This window comes from Pectinophora gossypiella, chromosome 24, assembly GCF_024362695.1.
Source record: "Pectinophora gossypiella chromosome 24, ilPecGoss1.1, whole genome shotgun sequence".
NCBI classification, from domain to species: Eukaryota; Metazoa; Arthropoda; class Insecta; order Lepidoptera; family Gelechiidae; genus Pectinophora; species Pectinophora gossypiella.
Genome location: NC_065427.1, coordinates 9,210,734 through 9,230,299, shown reverse-complemented (window position 1 = coordinate 9,230,299; position 19,566 = coordinate 9,210,734). Strand labels below are relative to the sequence as shown.

Sequence of the window (19,566 nt, the reverse complement as noted above, 5' to 3'; positions counted from 1 at the left end):
TTTTGTATGAGAGACGTTCGTCTGAAATAGGTTCTCTTAGTAGTTTGTGCATAGATAAAAAGTTCTCGCAAGGAGATTGTTTCTTAAAATCTTCAGCGCTTCACGTTTTGTTCATGCCGTCATATACACTTTAATTTGTTGTTTTCTTTCTAATTATAGCACGTACACATAAAATCTTTTCACGTACACTATGTACGTGGTACGTACATAAAACTATACTACAATTTACAGGAAGAAAACATCTCGAAGTATGCAAACTGAGTGGCTCCGCTGGGGAGTATGCTCTCCAGCGAAGCCACTTTAATTTGTTGTTTTCTTTCTAATTATAGCACGTACACATAAAATCTTTTCACGTACACTATGTACGTAGTACGTACATCAAACTATACTTCAATTTACAGGAAGAAAACATCTCGAAGTATGCAAACTGAGTGGCTCCGCTGGGGAGTATGCTCTCCAGCGAAGCCACTTTAATTTGTTGTTTTCTTTCTAATTATAGCACGTACACATAAAATCTTTTCACGTACACTATGTACGTAGTACGTACATCAAACTATACTTCAATTTACAGGAAGAAAACATCTCGAAGTATGCAAACTGAGTGGCTCCGCTGGGGAGTATGCTCTCCAGCGAAGCCACTTTAATTTGTTGTTTTCTTTCTAATTATAGCACGTACACATAAAATCTTTTCACGTACACTATGTACATGGTACGTACAGTAATCTATATCGTTTTCAACTGAATTGGAGGTGGTGGCTCCGCGACAGAGCATCACACAAAAAACCTCATCAAAATCCGTTGCGTATTTTCAAAGATTTAAGCGTACATAGGAATATAGGGACAGAAAAAGCGACTTTGTTTTATACTGTGTAGTGATAATATATAATAGACTATACACAGAGACAACGCAAGTATTGAAAATAAATAAAAAAATTAGAAGGAACGGCACATCATTCTCAAACTAAAACTCTCTCTAAATCTTCAGGTTAGGCAATTTAATAAAAAATATATAATAATATACTGAAAAGGTTCCATAAATGTTAATTTATACCTAAGTTGTGGTTGTGTAGCATTTGGTCTTGGTTCCATACAAGACCCGGCCCCAGGAGGGACAAAGTCATCTTCTCTGCCCTCCACTGGGGCAATTCCTGTTCGGCGCGTCCTTGCCGCGGCGGTGGGCGCCTCTTACTTCAGTAGGCTGGAGTGAGATGGTGGCTGAGTTGGAATAGGGACCCTTATAATATAACGTAGAACCTCAACCACAACGGTTGAGAGGCGAATATGGGAGCCATCGGTACGGCAATGTAGGACGGAAGAAGCGAGTCACAGGGACTGTAACATGGCTCCTGACAGAGGACAGCAGTAACTGTCAGTACTATTCAGAGGACAGGAGTCCTTTGACATAGACTACTCTGGGCGCCATCCCATTCGCGTCAGACGGAATAATGCGGGCCGAAAGGAAAGAGGGAAACCACTGTCCTATTTTTCCCTAAAAAGTAGCATGGAGAATGCTACACCGACAAGAGCGGGGCTCTTAAATTAGTGATGGATGACATTAGGTACATTGTCTAACCAGTTTTTTTTTTTGTATTACAGACACAACTATGGAACGCAACACGTTAATGGCGAAATGTTATCCGCGAATTAAAGATTACTGCAGAGAGAAGCATGGGTTAGAGTTTCAGGTAAATTATATTAGCTAGTTATAACTCCTAATTTTATTTTAGGGCATACCTGTATTTTTTTTTAAAAAAAAGGCATATAACGAGGATAGTTATGAGTATGACTAGCATGGTTACAGGGGTAACCCACCACCTTCCCATGGTCCTACCAACCTTTCGGTCATACGGACCTAAGGACCGAATCACGGGCGATGCGAGTGGTACTTGCTCGGGGCTCTTTCCCACCCGCACTTCTTGACACCCTACAAATTCTTGTCCCTTGTCCCTGGACTTCCCTTCTTCCCTTTCTGTGACGGGACATCACGCCACGGCGTCGTCGCCGGCCACCCATGGATATAGGGGTAGGGGACGACTCAAGAAAGTGTGGATGGATTGTGTGTGAAAGGTGTGAGTACTGACAGGAATGAATCGAAGAGGAATACATGTTGTGCCGACTACAACTAGAGTAGGATTACGTCAGAGGAAAAAGGAAAGGACGGATGATTGACAGCTTTTTTTTTAATGGCTTCGCTACTGATTGACAGCTGTTAATTAAGAAAATATATTTTACTTTACCAATCTCCTAAGAGTTCGTTTACTTAGCGAAACCAATATACCGTATAATATACTTCGAACAGAAAAAAAAACATATTTTGGTGTAGTTAACATGAAAACGTGCACGTTTAGTGTGAATAGACTTAATTTAATTAAGCGGTATTTATGAGTCTGTTTGTAAATAAATTTTGTATGGATTGGTCCCTCTTTTGTAATTAATCTATGGTTACTTTTACTTTCGCCATCTGGCGTATCTGCGTCCGATCAATCTACGGTTGTGGCCAGTAGATTAGCGGGAATGTGTTTTAGAGCAGAAGCGATTATGTTGGTTTTTGTATTCAAACTTTTCTCGTGTGGGTTGTGAGGTGAATTACAAACCTCGCCAATCCTAGTGTCAAGGTTATTATTGAGCCGCCAAAGGCCCCTGACATGACTTCTGAAGCACGGATTATCTTACTTCCAGGCGATCATCAGAGCTAACGTGCACAACATGATAAAATTATTGACCGAATCAATAAATTTTGTCGAAATCGATTAGTTTATTTTTTCCCTTAAATGCGTGTCACGTGACTTTGTTCTGGGAATTATTGAGGACAGAAGAGGCAAGATGATTGGACACCTAATAAGACACGACGAATTTATTAGAAACGTCATAGAAAGAAAGACAGGAAGGGGAAGACCAAGAAGAGCTTACATGGAACAGATTAAAGAAAAGGTTAACGTCGTGTCTTATAGGGAAGTCAAGGAATTGGCCTTTGATAGACTGGAATGGAAAATGCTATACCGACAAGATCGTGGGTCTTAAATTGATGATTATGACGTGCAGGTGTTCGGGCACGCAGGACACGATGTAAGACGTTCCATCGTTTGGGGAACAGTGCCGCACTTGCACTTTAAGTCCGAGCCATCCGAGAAACCCCACCTGAAAAAATTGTTCTTACTTTGACCCACCTGAGTCCGAAGTCTATTTAGAGACTTCCAGGTAAGCCAAGGCAAATCAAGACCTGGCGGAGGTCTCCTGGACGGCGAAACATGATAGTTATTCTATTCTACTCTATAATAACGTTGAATATAAATGATTCGAATTTCTGATCACGATAGGGCGGAACCGCTCCGCTACCCTCCTCGCTGTCCGCTGGTCTTCCAGCCCCACCGACCGCCGCCCTAGCTGCACCCAGAATAGAACAACCACAAATGTGGACGTTAATCGTAAACATTTACAAAAACCAATAACCAACTAGTTATTTTTGACGTGAAACTTGTAACTCAAAAGTGCGGGTGTACCCGCATCCGTTTTGGTACTGTTTTACAGCTTGTAATATTATGGTTAACACTTCGACCATGTACCTACCGCTGAGCACGCGATAATCATTTATGATCCAAATATGAACTCGAAAACAAATTCGACAAGCATTGGTTTAGACCTGTGCTGGATTCGAACTTCAAACGACTTCAAAGTAAGAGGCACGCGTGAAAGTTACCGTTCTATGCGTAGTGTTATTCCTTATTCTAGATGGTATTAATATCTATCTACCTACTTAGTGAGATTTTTCCGGGAATATCGACTAAACGATCACTATAAAAAATTATATCTTTTCCGATTCCACTGATCCGTGTTCAAATATTCATTATTAAGGGACAGCGCTTTTGAGTATACGATTTTTAGTATTTTTGTTAAAAGCTCTCTGGTCCAGAGATTGAGCTTAAGCTTAAGATTCTGTCTGGGGCTCGGCTTCCGGTTGAGACATAATTACAAAAATCACTTTGTGATCCCTAGTTTGGTTAGAACATTGCAGGCTGATCATCTGATTTTCCGAAAGTAAGATTACCCGTCGAAAGGCACGCAAAGCCTGGTCCTGGTTACTAGATACTTACTGGTAAATATGTAGTCGTTATGGCGGCTCAATAATAACCCTGATACCAGGGTTGATGAGTTTGCTGAGTCACCTTACAATAAAATGGCCCCGATTTCTGCAGACACCTCCTAGTTTTACTTTATGTTATACCTGTCATTTACTTACCCGCCGAAAAGGAAAGGGACGGATGATTGACAGCTCTTAATTTTAGGAAGAATGTGTAAATGAATTAATAACCCGGGCGAATCAAAAAGGTATCTCGCTGGTATGCAAACCGTTTGACGTGTGCTGTCAACATAATTCTGTCGGGTTATTGGTCAATGTGAAATTTTTAGACGGTTGTTTTAGATTTGTACTTAAAATTGACGTGTGTTCCATATTTTTTGTGCTTATCGATTACCCGTCCCTTTCCTTTTCGGCGGATAAGTAAATGACAAATATAACTTAAAGTAAAAAATTAGATGGTGTTTACAGGGATTAGCACCAATGTCATGGTAAGTATAAAAAGTAATTAAATTACATTAATTTTCATCTAAATGCAAGTTTTTAATGATTATAATTTTCAAGATTTTCCAAAAACAACTTCCCCTTAACATAACTCTCTGACCCCTTCATAATCTCGATACTCCGTAGAGTTCTAAGAATCGCAAAATGAATTTAAATATCCGATCATTTTTTTACGTTGGTGACAGGGATATCGCTTTCAGAGAAAAAAATATCTGTAAGTATCTACCTCCTTAGCTATTAATCCCTTTGATAAACATGGATAAGTATTATGATGTATATATTTTTGGAAGGAAACCGTTGGATTGTTGAAGAGAATATTCAATATTATTTAGCATACAATGATGGTGTACAAGTTGGTAAGTTATATATAAGTTTCACATCACAGACCCTTTCGGGCACAACAAAATAGAAGTTTAAAAGAGAGAAGGAAGCTTTTCAATTAGTAACATCAGTATCATTAAGGTATTTACTAGTGCTGTAGTAAATGTATTAATTAGAAGTTTTTTTTTAATAAAGATTTTGTCTTTGTTCTTCTTTTAATTTGTTAGGCAGTTTATTATAAATTTTGATGGACATCACATATGGGCTAGAAGAATGTAGGACCAGTCTAGATGTAGGTAAATTTAATCTTTTTCCATGACGCAATGTGTTTTTTACAGGGAGAATTTCGCGGCGTTTAAAAAAAATCTTGGTATTTACGAATAAATTTCTAAAACATAAAAATAAAGCTTTAATTTAATTTAAATTAATAATGAAGTCAGTCCACAATTCTTTTATATTATTTATCTTGTGTATTTAAAGAACAACAGAACTCACCGAAAACATTTTCATGTAAAATGTAGCCAAGGCGAGATCATATCGATCGCAGTGTCAAAAAGTTATCAGATCTTATGTACTTAGAGTTATGTTTCTAACTCCACACGCCATACGCAACTCTACGCATGAGGAAAAATATGAGGCTTGCCGTTTTGTTACTGCAAGAACTATGTAACAGAATGGCAATGAACAATAAATATATTTGTTACCTTATGCTCGTGGTGTCGGAAGTATAGTTTTTTCACCTTACGCTCAAGTGATGGTAGAATATTTTTCCTCTCAGACGACGCCCTGAGCCGAGGTTCGCGTCCAACTGGGCACCCTCAGTCCTGTTGTCTTAAACGTTGTATCGGGTGAGAGCCTTCAGCGCTCCCCATTTGTCCGGCCAAGTAGTTAATGCCATCTGCGGCTAATCTACAATAAGTCACAAAAAAAAGGTAGCGAAACCGTGCCAGATATACGTAACTCAAGCAAACTTATAATAAAAAGTAATACTTGGGAGTATAGTCATGAACTCGGTGAGGTGTGGGTGCTTAGTTCATCTTGCGACGGGTTTTCACACTTCTTTGTCTTGGTTCCCTCCCGATCCGGGGTCCGCCTGACAAGTCCACCTGGGTGGACCACGGAAACTTGTACTGACCCTTAGTACATCTGTATTACGGGCACCGCTAGAAATATCATTGCCCCTAGTTCACTCGTGAGGTGAAATATTGGTATTTTTTAAATTTTATGACCCGTGGTACCAACCTTCCAGATAACCTTTACCCGCTGCTGGTCATGTCTGCGGCGCGCACTGTGGCGCGCACCTACTCGCCACTCCTCCGTGCTGTGCACATGCTTAATGAACTCGTTGCATTAGCAGAGTGTGATCTGTTTGTGAGTGAGTGGACGTATGTGTGTCGCGAGTGTCTGAGGTTCTGCGAGATGATAAATGAACTAAGTTTAATTATATTATTGCTTATATTGAAATTTTCACGGCGCATTGGCGCTTCTGCACTGTAAAGTCGTGAAATGTAAATAAATATTTTTGGTCTTGATTAACATGTTTTAGAGATGGCAATCCTATATGGAAGTGTTAAGAGTGCGTATAACGTTCCAGGTGGTAGACATGAGATGGGGTGTGAGGGATGAGGCAACAGACGACCACATGACCACGGAGCTCTGCATGCGAGAGATCAAGAACTGTCAGCGACTGTCCATGGGGCCCAACTTCGTCGTATTCTTGGGGCAGAAGTATGGCTACAGGTGAGTACGAACTCCAGTAGGGCTAATATGCGCAAAGTGATAAAATTTTGTCACGGTCATTTTGCCGATTGGTGATAATGTGTGAACCCAAAAAGTCATTGTTTAAAGTTCACGCGGTTATTATCATAATTAAAACACATAATAACGGGTTCTTACCGCGTTTAAAATGAGGATTAGGTGTTGTAAAAAGCTTGAAACAGCCTAATGTGGTGACAAAACGTGAGGACATAGTGAGTGCGGTTTGTCGTAGTGAGTTTGGTGCGAGTTCAGATGGTTCCGAACATTCCGATATCAAAAACATAAACAAGCGGCAAAGAAAGAGGGTAGACAGATATGTCTGCCCGTAGAAAATTATGGATCTACCTACTCCACTCCAATCTCATCAGTCATCCCGTGATCATGGCTTTGCAACTCTCATATCCCTATTTTAAACGCGGTAAGAACCCGTTATTTTGTGTTCCAAAAAGTCATGTTGTTCTGTTCTCGATTTCGACAAAATTTATTGAATCGATTGATAATTTTATCTCGTTGCGCATGTTAGCTCTGCTGATGGGGTTTCACAGACGACGCTGATCTTAGATGCGAGGGTGGTGCAACTCCGCAGACCATGTCCCATCTTTGCCTTGAAACTTGCTCACGAGAGGACCTGATGAGCGCTTCCGTGCATGCTGTTGCCATAGCAACATATAGGGCTGATAAAATATTTGTTTTTCAAATTAATTGTCATCATGAAATGATTATCACGTGCTCAGCGGTGAAGGAAAACATCGTGAGGAAACCCACATTCCCGAGAAATGCATTTTCGGCGGTGTGTGACCTAATCTGTATTGGGCTGGTTTTCCTTTCGCGGGTCTTCTTCTTATGGTCCAACCTGCCGTCAGACAGGCAGTCGCTTTAGGTTCAGGTCAGGTAAGCCTGTGAAAAACGGGATAATCCTAGGGAGATGAAAAGCTCTACTTTTCTTCCTACAATCCCTCTATGATACCAATGTCTCATTGTCTTCAGACCAATTCCCACCTACGTGCTCTCATCGGAGCTGCAAATGCTGCGAGATGAACTAGCAGCTGGTGGAGTGGACGTCATCCTGCTGGACACCTGGTACAAGAAGGATGCCAACGCCGTGCCACCGGTGTCTGTGCTGCAACCCATATCGTCCATCCTCATCAATTTCAATAACAAGGTGCATAGAATTGACAAATCCTGATCATCACTAATTGTATACAGGGTGTTAGTGACATCGTAACAAAACTTTGAGGGATTCAGACCATGATTCTGAGTTGATATCAAGTGTAATTTACCGTCTTGGCCGGTCAAATGGTAAGCGCTGTGTGCAATCACCAGGTAACTTACAAGTTTTATATGAAATTATAATCACTATTAAAAACCAATGAGGTTGATTTAACCATACAATACGCAAAAACGATTCATTGCTTATATAAACTATTATAACACAACATTAAAAAATATCATAAAAGTGACAACATAGGCACAATCGACGGGCTTTTTGATAAATAGCAATTTCTTCCCGGCAAACATTTCAGCATTTTTATGGCAGGCATTTTAGTTTGGTTTCTCGATTTATTTTTGTCTGTATAGAAAATCAATGTTTCTGGATTTGTTGCATCGTTCTGATGTTTCAGAGGGTCCCGAAACTCCAAGCGGAGGACCAGGCGGTCTGGTGGGACACCCTTGGCAAGATGCAGAAGCTGTTCCGCAAGGCATCACTGCAACTTTACAATACTGGCAAGATTGACAAAGAAACTATGCACAACTACTTTATGTCTGGTAAGATTCTTCTGTCAGAATTTATGTATGAATGTCACTCTCGTCCTGTAGTACACCGACTTTTCTTCTCAATCGGGGAGCGCCATTTCGCGCTGGTTCCAAACCCGGTACTGGATTTGCACCTACGAGTTACTCATTTATCTTAAGTGCTGGTTTCATTAACACAGTTGTATCGATCATTACCATCACCTACGTTGGTCTAACAGAAACCTCGGTGAGGTGTGGGTGTGGGTAATCTTCATCTTGCAATGGGTGGACCTCTGACTACCCAAGTCGGATGTACTCAATACTCGATAACTTGTAGACACCGGTGACATTACAAAACAAGATTCATTATGGACCCTGGACAGCACAGCCAAAAGGAGAGAATAGAGCGTAGCAGACTACGCTTTCTCAGAAGAAAAGCCTACTCTGTACTGTATAGTCCTGAGCTGCTGTGGCAACCCAGGACAACTCATATAAAAAAACCTCGTTTTACACAGACACTACGCATTGGTTCAAGATTAACGTAAGACCGAGAGGTTCTGGTGAGGTAAACCTTGCTCAGTCGCTGGTGGGGAGCAGATAGTTGCCGTTCTATACGTAGTATTATTATCTATTCTATGACTAGAGTAAGACCGAAGGGGGGGTGAAGAAAACCTAGCTCAGCCACTGGTGGGGAGCGGATAGTTGCAGTCCTATACGTAGTAGTATTATTCCTTTGCTATAGTTATGGCTGGGCGGAAGGTAAGACGGAAACCACTGCCCTATTTTTCCCTAAAAAGAAGCATGGAGAACGCTACACCGACAACAGCGTGGCTCTCTTAAATTAGTGATGATGATGGGTTATGGTATAAATTTTGTCTTCCAGTAACCGAACGGGAAGTTATCAACGGAGTTCTCAACGTTAAGAACACGAAGAACCACTGCCTCGCCTATGTCCGTTACATCAACAACATCAACCTGCAGAACCTGAAGAAGGCCAGCAACTTCGTGGACATACTGAACAGGAGTCTAGACACTGAAGCCTCCAAATTGTTGGCTGATCTCAGAGACGTGCGCCTACCCAACAAGATTGAGACTACTAATATACAGAAGTAAGTTTATAATCTTCTTCAATTCTTAGAAGTCTACGAAGTATCGGAATTATGAAGGGGTCTGAGAGATATGTTAAGGCGAAGTGGTTTCTGAAAAATCTTGAAAATTATGTCATTAAAGACTTTCGCTTAGATGAAAACATTTTAGTTGAAATACTTCTTCTATCGTGTGGGTTGTGAGGTGGATTACCAACCTCATCAACCCTGGTGTCAGGGTTATTATTGAGCCGCCAAAGGCCACTGACTTGGCTCATATAACGATTAAGTACGTACTTATATCAGTTAGTAGTAACCGGGGCCAACGGCTTAACGTGCCTCTCGAAGCACGGATAAATAAATACTTAGTTTAAATACTAAAACCCGACTATGGAAAATCACGCTCTAAAAAGTATGAAACTAGAAAATACCAACGCATATTTCTCTGAAATTCTTTCGAATTCCTTTAAGGATTTGTGATGCTTTATCCCTAGCTGATATGGATGTAAAATTCTACGAAATAAAGTACATTTTATTTGATTTTCTTTTGTTCTGTTCTGTTTTGTTTTATCATATATTCTTTTTCATTTATTTCTGTTTTCAGGTATACCGTCGAATGGATCGGTCGCGAGGGTTTGGATAACGAAACTCACGGCGAATACCTCAACCATTTCATATCTCACTTCTACAAGAACATCATCAAACTTGTTGATAGGTTTGTACTATTTTGATTAAGTGTTCGCCGATGGTACTTTCTTTGTAATTGAAAAAAAAAATGTGGTTTTGGAGGAGAATGGAAAGAATAAGCTGGACGGAAATGGTTACTAATGAAGCAGCGCTAGTAAGAGTAAGGGAAAGAACACAAATATTGAGAGTTATTGAGGACAGATGCAAAACGATTGGATAGTTAATAAGACACATTGGATTTATAAAAAAAAACTCATAGATGGGAAGATAGAAGGAAAGTGAGGACGGGGAAGACCAAGAAGAGCTTACATGGAAAAAAATAAAGAGAAGCGACAGTCGTGTCTTATAAGGAAGTCAAAGAATTGGAAGTTGATAGACAAGAATAGAGAATGCTACACCGATAAGACACTGATTTAACAACACACTGGTGCTGATTCCTGTAAACACCATCTATTTTTATTTTGTTATACGTGTCATTTTCTTATCCGCCGAAAAGGAAAGGGACGGGTAATTGACAGGCATAAAATTTATGGAATATACGTCAATTTTAAGCAGAAATCTAAAACAATCGTCTAAAAATTTTACATCAGCCAATAACCCGACCGAGTTAAGTAGACAGCACGTCAAACAGATTAAAATACCAGCGATCTCGCCTATTTTATTCGCTCGGGTAATTCATTTCTTTTAAAATTAACTTGTTGACAATCGTCCGTCCCTTTCATTTTCGGCGGATAAGAAAATGACGGGTATAACTTAAAATAAAATTAGGAGGTGTCTGTAGGAATCGGGGCCAGTATGACTCATTAATTGGAACTACTTCAGATTGATTAAAACACATAATAACGGGTTCTTACCGCGTTTATCATGGCACTTGCAACAGTGTCGAAATATCGGGAGTCTCATATCCCCATTTAAACGCGGTAAGAACCCGTTATTATGTGTTTTAATTATGATAATAACCGCGTAAACTTAAAACAATGTATACTTCAGATTGTTCGATTGACATTACGTTTCTGGGTTTCTTTTTATTATGTACAATAAAGTTGCAGTAAGTCAGTCAGTTGAATAAGTTCCATTATTATTTCCAGAGCAATGCGTAAAGAAGACAGCAGTGCTCAAGGGGTCATCGTCACAGAAATACTCCAACATTTACACGCTTGCAACAACAGCGTGAAGGTCTTCCACGGGAGAGCGAACGATCTGAAGTTCATTGAGAATTATATGAAGAACAATTCTGATAAACCCTTAGTGCTATATGGAGAAGGTAATTCTTTAAGTTACGTATAGTTCTGTAATTGAGCTGTCAGCTGCATTATCCCTCAGGATGATCAGGGATGTTAGGGGTCGGGAGGAAATCCACATTCCCGAGAAATGCATTTTCGGAGGTATGTGACCTAATCTGTATTGGGTTGGTTCGCGGGTTGGAAGGTCAGGAAGGAAAAATTTCACAAGTAGGTAAGTAATACCACAGAATAAGGAATAACACTACGTATAGAATGGCGACTTTCACGCTTGCCTCTCACTTTAAGGTCGCAGGTTCGAATCCAGCACAGGCCTAAACCAATGATTGTCGAATTTGTTTTCGAATCCATATTTGGATCACAAATGATTATCACGTGCTCAGCGGTAAAAGAAAACCCACATTCCCGAGAAATGCATTTTCGGAGGTATGTGACCTAACCTGTATTGGGCTGGTTTTCCGTTCGTGGGTTGGAAGGTCAGACAGGCAGTCGCTTCTGTATAAAACCGGACCTGTCAAATCTTCAGGTTAGATAAGCGGACCCCGAGAAAAGCGGGATAATGCTAGGGAGATGGTAATGATGATGATCAGGGATGTTAAAAATGCCACATCAAAGCAATTCATCTAAAAAAGCAATATTGCTATTTGACATCTGTTTGCATTGCGCACTTATTTTTGTATGCAAAAATTACAAATTGCAATATTGCTTTTTAGAGGATTTGTTTCGATGTGGCCTTTTTAACCCCTCAGTAAAAAAAAACCGGCCATAACAAAAGCTTCAGTACATATTATAAAAAATGTTATGTCATCTTATTTTTTCGGACAACCAGATGATTCAGCCTTCTATGTCCTAGCCAAACGAAGGCAAGTCTCAAAAAGTGATTTTCAATGGTGTGTCCCCATCGGGTATCGAATTCGGACCTCCAAATCATGAACCCAATGCACTAGACTCCGGAGGCTGTTGTTGTTAAATTGTAACATAATAACATAAGCTCATGACTTTATCCCGATTGGGGTAGTCAGAGGTACATCCATCGCAAGATGAACTAAGTACCCACACCTCATCGAGTTTTCTGTCAGACCAACGTGATAGGTGGTGAGCCGTATCGCCGTCTATAATGGTCGAGCCAAATGTGATAATTGTTATTTCAGGTGGTTGCGGAAAGACGAGTCTACTAGCAAATAGCGCAGCCATGTGTCTGAAGACCTGGTTCGCTGATGTTCGTCCGACCAACATCATCAGATTCCTGGGAACCACCCCTGACTCCAGCGCCTTGACACCCACACTCATATCTATTTGCCAGCAGGTATGAACGAAAACTAGAAGCTCAAATGTAGGCGGCAGCATTGTTGAGTGTTCCTAATTTTGACAGATCTCCATACTGTCCAGTTAAAGTTCGTGATGAATTGCTATAAAATGTGGATTGTGTCGGAAGGGAATAAATATAACAATATGATTTTGCACTTAAACGCTGTGCATAGGGTTATAGAAAATGTAAAAATATAACCAAAACAATTAGTATGACTATCAAAAAACACTCAACAGTAGCGACACCTGATGGGAGAAATAGGCAGTTTAACCCTCTTTGACAACCATTTCCGGATTAGGAGCGAATGAATAAAACAAAGAATACGTTGTACTCACTTACTTACATAGAAGCTTGTCATCCTGGGTGTCGTAAAAACGAACACGAGGGAATATCGTATCGGCCATGGGCATCTTAAATCTTACCTATTCTATTCGAGAGATTCCACTGCTGGGCAAAGGCCTTGATTTGTCCACTTCTCTCGACGATCTGCGGCCAATCCCTTCGATAAGCATTGACGTCGTCAAACCGTCTTTTGCGCGGTAAGCCTCGAGTTCTGTAGTCGCCTTGAGGTATCCAGTGAATAACGACCCTTAATTGCCCATCGCTCCGGATGCATTCGACAAACGTGTCTGAACCAATTCCACATAATCAACATGATCACGGCCTCCATAGTCCAGTGGTTGAGCGTAGGGCTCACGATCCGGAGGTCCCGGGTTCGAATCCGGTAGGGACAAATCACAAAAATCACTTTGTGATCCCTAGTTTGGTTAGGACATTACTGGTCGATCATCTGATTGGCCGAAAATAAGACGCTCCGTGCTACGGGAAGGCACGTTAAGCCGTTGGTCCCGGTTATTATTTACTGATGTCAGGGGCCTTTGGCGGCTCAATAATAACCCTGACACCAGGGTTGATGGGGTTGGTAATCCACCTCCACACGATAGTCGTAGAACATGACCATGTCATAATTATTATAATTTAAATAAACTTACATTTACATGGATTACCACGCTTGGTTTGCCATGTTCCAGATCTCCTACAACCTAGCTCTACCATTCGAGAGCATCCCAGACGACCTGGTGCCTCTAACGGCACACTTCAAGCAGCTGCTGACGTTGGCCACGCAACAGCAACCCTTGTTGCTGTTTCTGGACTCCGTTGATCAGCTGACCGGGATTGGTACGGAGAATAATAAGGTGTCATGGCTGCCGACCCGGTTGCCGCCACATTGTAAGGTGAGTATCATGATGCTGGGAAAAGCTTGGCTACAGGATGACGAGGAAAATGTCTGCTTTTGGACTAGAAGCATAGAGAAAAGCAGAATACTTCGCATAAAACGGTATCGCTCCGCCCCGCACCAAATGACTGTGAGCCGATCTTCTTCTTATCGTGTGGGTTGTGAGGTGGAATACCAACCTCATCAACCCTGGTGTCAGGGTTATTATTGAGCCGCCAAAGGCCCCTGACATGACTCACGTAACGACTACATACTTAGATCGGCAAGTAGTGACCGGGATCAATGGCTTAACGTGCCTTCCGAAGCACGGATCATCTTACTTTCGGATAATCAGGTGATCGGCCTGTAATGTCCTAACCAAACTAGGAATCACAAAGTGGTTTTTGTGACATGTCCCTATCCGGATTCGAACCCGGGGCCTCCGGATCGTGAGCCCAACGCTCAACCACTAGACCACGGAGGCCGTTAAGGACTAAGGAGTAAAGAGTGCGCGCGAACTGCCTATTTCACTCGCACTTACACATTAAAGACAATAATGGCCCCGATTCCTGCAGACACCGCCTAATTTTATTTTAAGTTATATCCGTCATTTTCATATCCGTCGAAAAGGAAAGGGACGGATGATTCACAGCTCTTAATTTTAGGAAGAATGAGTAAATGAATGTATAACCCGGGCGAATCAAAAAGGTACGTCGCTGGTATGCAATCCGTTTGACGTGCTGTCTACCTAACTTAACTGTGTCGGGTTATTGACTGATGTAAAATTTTAGACGGTTGGTTTAGATTTGTGTTTAAAATTGACGTGTGTTCCATAAATTTTATGCTTGTCGATTACCCGTCCCTTTCCTTTTCGGCGGATAAGAAAATGACAGATATAACTTAAAATAAAATTAGATGGTATTTACAGGAATTAGCACCAATGAGTGGACACTCCCTGAATGTACTAGGAGTAAAATTACAGTTTAACCGTTAGGTATGTCGGATAAAATGACTAAATGATTGTATCTAGTCCTATAATTATGGGCAATATAAGAGTCAAGTGTTTTATCAATGCTTCTTAGGATTTCAAGACTCAGTCTAGTTCAAATTCAAAGTCAAAATGTCTTCTGGAGTCTTATGGCTATTTCCACCTCAATAGCTGCGGTAGGTGGCATATCTAATTAAGAAAAAAACAATTTCAGATAATAGTAACATGCGCAAGAGAAGAAGAGAACCCCGAAGTGTCAAAGGAGTATGACGTGTTGCGGCGCATGATTGACTCTGAAGAGAATTTCTTAGAGGTGACTGCACTTGGGGAGGATTTGGCTATGGAGGTATTGAAGTAAGTTTAGTTTTTTTTAATTTGCTAATTGGGATTGATTGGCGCTTCACAGGTATGTTTTATTTCCTTCGCGGTTTGTAAGATCAGACAGGCAGTCGCTTCTGTAAAAAGCCAGACCTGTCAAATCTTCAGGGTAAGTGAAAACGAGCCAGCCTAAATCACTTTGTGAGACTATCCTTTGTTCGCCCGAATAACCAAAAAATATGCTGCGTGGTTCAGATGGCACGTTTAACTGTTGGTACCGGTTGCTATTGATTAGAGTAAGTACCTACGTAGTAGTCGTTACATGACCCATGTCAGGGGCTTCTGGCGGTACTATAATATACCCCAGGGGTATCATGGGTCCGAAAGGAACCTGACACCAAGGTTAGTGATGTCAGTCCTTTATTTACTTCAAAATCCTCACAAAACTAGAAGAAGAATATCACGTGTGGCTGTAAGTTGTCGTTTGCTGCCCACCCCGTCTGTATCTGTCACTCTTAAGGCGAAAACCTTCAGTAATCTCCCTTTAATTCCAGGCTTTGGATGGCCTCAGCAGCTCGGGACCTAAGCAACTACCAGTGGCGTCTGGTCTCCAACGCTATCGGAGCGTGCTCGCTGCCCATCTTCGTGAAGTTGGTCTTTGCTGAAGTCTGTCGCTGGAGGAGCTACACCAAGCCCTCTGATACCCACCTCGCTTCCACCGTCATGGATTCCATCATGATGCTGTTTGAGAGGATTGAGAAGCAGGTTTGTAAAATTAAAGAGATTGAGCTTGGCAATGATAGAAGGGGCACTTTTTGCCCCTTAATGATTAAATAATTATAGTCTTTTTTTCGGCGTATCTTATTGTAGATTTGCCGCATATCTGGGTTTTTCAAGTCAAGAGTGAAAATAGTGCCTATTTGAGTTTGTGTTTGCTCCACCTTAGACCACATGGCTGCCTAAAACCAGGCTGGTCTAGACAAACTCACTCAATTCTTTTAATAAAATAAATGGCATTAACTACTTGGCCGGACAAATGGGAAGCGCTGAGGGCTCTCACCCGGTACAAAATTTAAGATAACAGGCCTGAGGGTGCCCAGTTAGGTGTCTACCTCGGCTCAGAGCGTCGCCTGAGAGGATTCATCATCATCAGCCCATCAACGTCCCCACTGCTGGGGCACGGGCCTTCCCTATGGATGGATAGGGAGATCGGGCCTTAAACCACCACGCGGGCCCAGTGCGGATTGGTGGTTATTAACGACTGCTAATGCAGCCGGGACCAACGGCTTAACGTGCCTTCCGAAGCACGGAGGAGCTCGAGATGAAAACTTTTTTTTGTTTGTGTGGTCACCCATTCTATGACGGGCCTTTGCGAAAGTTGCTTAACTTCAACAATCGCAGACCGAGCGCGATTACCGCTGCGCCACCGAGCTCCTCCCCTCCTGAGAGGATTATATTTGAAATAATAAATCAACTCTAATGGACCAATAACGATAAGCGCTGCATGAGGGAAAATCGGCCACGCCGGAGGGGTCGGTTTCGGAGAGTAGACGGACGAGGCCTATGATGATGTATTTTGTATACTTCTCTTTTCAGCATGGCCGCCTGCTGGTCTTCCACGCTCTCGCGTACATCACAGCAGCCCGCAGCGGTCTCTCGGAGACAGAACTTGAAGACCTGATCTCCTTGGATGATAAGGTCCTGGATGATGTGTACCAGTACCATCTGCCGCCCGTCAGGAGGATACCGCCTCTCTTGTGGACTAGGTTAGTACCATCTTTCCTCTGACCAAGTAGATTTTCCTGTGTTCGTTGTAAGTATTTTTTTTTGACGTGACTTATTGAGTTATTGTACAGCTTGATCGGATAAATGAGAAGCGCTGAAAGCTCTGACACGTTAGACGTTTGAGGATGTAAATGAATGATATAACACGACCGTATTTTACTTTTTGGCGGCAGCACACCCTCGCCGCCAAACTGGTTTCACGCTTGGCCATATGTCACACCGCTCGCCCCCGCACCTCACCTCTCTCTCTCTTGGGTGAAAGGCTTGCTAGGCGACAGGTGCACTTTTAACTCGCTCTGAGATTTTTATATAATTTATTGTGATTGTGTGTTTATTCTGTCCTATCCGTGTATGTTGATGAACAATAGAAGATACCCATCATAGTTCGGACTTTTATTTATAAAAGGAGGCCCATCTCCTCCTCCAGTTTGGCGGCAACTTCTTCGCACCTTAGCGATAACATGGACACCCTCAAGCCTGTTGTCTTAAATATTGTACCGGGTGAGAGCCTTCAGCGCTCCCCATTCGTCTGGTCAAACAGTTAATGCCATTTGCAGCAAATCTACGATAGATCACGTGGAAAATCCCTATATTGTGAATATGCTACTCCCTCCCTCAGGATCCGAAACGATCTCCCGAACTACCTGTCAGAGAGAGAAGCAGACGGTGTCTCCGTCATGAACTGGTACCACAGACAGTTCCGGGACACGGCGCGGGAGAGATACTTCAAGAACATGAACATGGCAATGTACTTCCATTCCATGATCGCTGATTACTACCTTGGTAAGACATTGCATAAATTCGTCATTGGAGTGCTTTAGGCCAAGTCAATGCTCATTTTCTTAATTCGGTTTCCTTTTTATCTTCATAATCTGTCTATACTTCTTTCTTCGCACTTAGTAAGACAACACGAATTTATTAAAATTATAAACGGAAATAGAGTCTGGGGAAGACCGAAAAATGTTTACATGGATCAAATTAAAGATAAAGCGAACGTCTTGTCTCGAGCATTCTACACGGACAAGAGCGTGACTCTTACCTTAGGAGAAACTGATGATGAGCATGTAATATCCTAAACAAACTAGGGACCACAAATGTTTTTTAAGATATGTTCTCACTGGGCACTGGGTATCGTATCAACAGTGGCTGCAAGTTGTCTTTGATTACTTGTGGCTCTGCCCACCCCATTAGGGATTACGGGCGTGAGTTTATGTATGTGTATGTATGTATGTATGTTCTCACTGGGATTCGAACCCGGGACCTCTAGGACCACGGAGAAAGTCCCAAGCAACTTGTATTAATGTTTTTCAGGCATCTGGGGCGGTGGAATCCCGAAACCTTTCAAATATACGGAGATTCAGAGACACAGGTTCAACTTGGCCGACAGAGAGGGTGTTGCTGACAGGAAGGTGCCAATCCAACCCCTCGTCTTCACATCAGCTGATGGCCAGAACAAGAGGTACAATTTGAGGAAGGTAAGTGTGAGTACAGAGATGACAACTGACAGAAATGCATAGAAGAGGAGGAAGAGGTTGTGCGACTCCACTTGGGAAAAGGCAGGAAGACGATGAAGTACTGAATTCAGTAGTTCAATTGATTATTGCTCAAATACGTAATCAAATCCAGGATATTTTAAAGAAATGCCAGGTTAAGAGTACTCTAAACCAGCGAGCATGCATGGAAACTTTGATGAGTGGAAGAAGCGAAAGTGACGTGCTCTCTAAAGTGCGGAATCATCTTACTTTTCAGGTTTCCCATTCAATCAAAACAATACAATTCAAAGTGTTTCTATATTACATAACATAACATAATTGGGGTAGCCAGAAATGCCTACATCCATCGCAAGATGAACTAAGTACCCACACTTCACCGAGCTTTCTGTTAGACCAACGTGATAGGTGATGAGCTGTTTCGCCGTCTATAATGGTCGAGCTAATCGTGTTAGTGAATATTGCATTTGAATTATTGGTGCAAGTCCAGACCAGTCCAGTACCGGGGTTCGAATCGACGCTCCCCGTTTGAGAAGTAAGCGGCAAGTCCGGCACGGGCGCTCGAACCACAGGTGGTGGTGGTGGTGGTGGTTGGTGTACCACAGGACCCCAGTGGCTGCCTATGTTACCTGATGAATTAAGATATTTCTGAGTTTGAGTTTGACTTATCTTTTCCAGTTCGGGGAGCTCCCCTTCCACCTGGTGCGCTCGAAGCGCTTCGCGGATCTTTACGCTGAGGTACTCTTCAACTATGAGTGGCTCCACGCTAAGCTCAACTGTTGCCCGCTACAGGCTGTGCTGGCAGACTTTGAGGATGCCAAGCAGTATGTTAGCAAGGATGCTGTCAGGTGAGTGTCTAGTCAAACCCAGGACATTTCATACAGAAAACCTCATTTTACGCAGACACTACACATTGACGTTATCGTACCTATGTACACGCCCATCTGTATGTGTGACGTCTGACTCCCATCCCAAGTAGTTTTACTTGACATGATTTGAATTGGCGTGCTCTACCTTAGACCACATCGCTACATAAGACCAAGAGTGATTGTGGT

The 19,566-nt window shown here is 42.1% G+C and overlaps 1 protein-coding gene across 4 annotated transcripts in view; it reads left to right on the top strand.

The window, feature by feature from the left end:
- Window positions 1-19,566, top strand: part of LOC126377713 (NACHT and WD repeat domain-containing protein 2) — a 60,363-nt gene that overhangs the window by 30,059 nt on the left and 10,738 nt on the right. For 3 of the 4 annotated variants that reach the window (XM_050025483.1, XM_050025482.1, XM_050025484.1), the window contains 15 exons: window positions 1,597-1,685; window positions 6,495-6,640; window positions 7,646-7,820; window positions 8,281-8,425; window positions 9,276-9,501; window positions 10,082-10,192; window positions 11,253-11,428; window positions 12,557-12,711; window positions 13,746-13,949; window positions 15,133-15,272; window positions 15,791-16,001; window positions 16,833-17,002; window positions 17,641-17,804; window positions 18,333-18,496; window positions 19,190-19,359. In XM_050025483.1, coding sequence (XP_049881440.1) covers window positions 1,597-1,685; window positions 6,495-6,640; window positions 7,646-7,820; window positions 8,281-8,425; window positions 9,276-9,501; window positions 10,082-10,192; window positions 11,253-11,428; window positions 12,557-12,711; window positions 13,746-13,949; window positions 15,133-15,272; window positions 15,791-16,001; window positions 16,833-17,002; window positions 17,641-17,804; window positions 18,333-18,496; window positions 19,190-19,359 — 2,446 coding nt within the window. Of the gene's footprint in view, window positions 1-1,596; window positions 1,686-6,281; window positions 6,409-6,494; window positions 6,641-7,645; window positions 7,821-8,280; window positions 8,426-9,275; window positions 9,502-10,081; window positions 10,193-11,252; window positions 11,429-12,556; window positions 12,712-13,745; window positions 13,950-15,132; window positions 15,273-15,790; window positions 16,002-16,832; window positions 17,003-17,640; window positions 17,805-18,332; window positions 18,497-19,189; window positions 19,360-19,566 lie in introns of those variants that run through there. The other variant, XM_050025485.1, reaches the window with a different exon arrangement.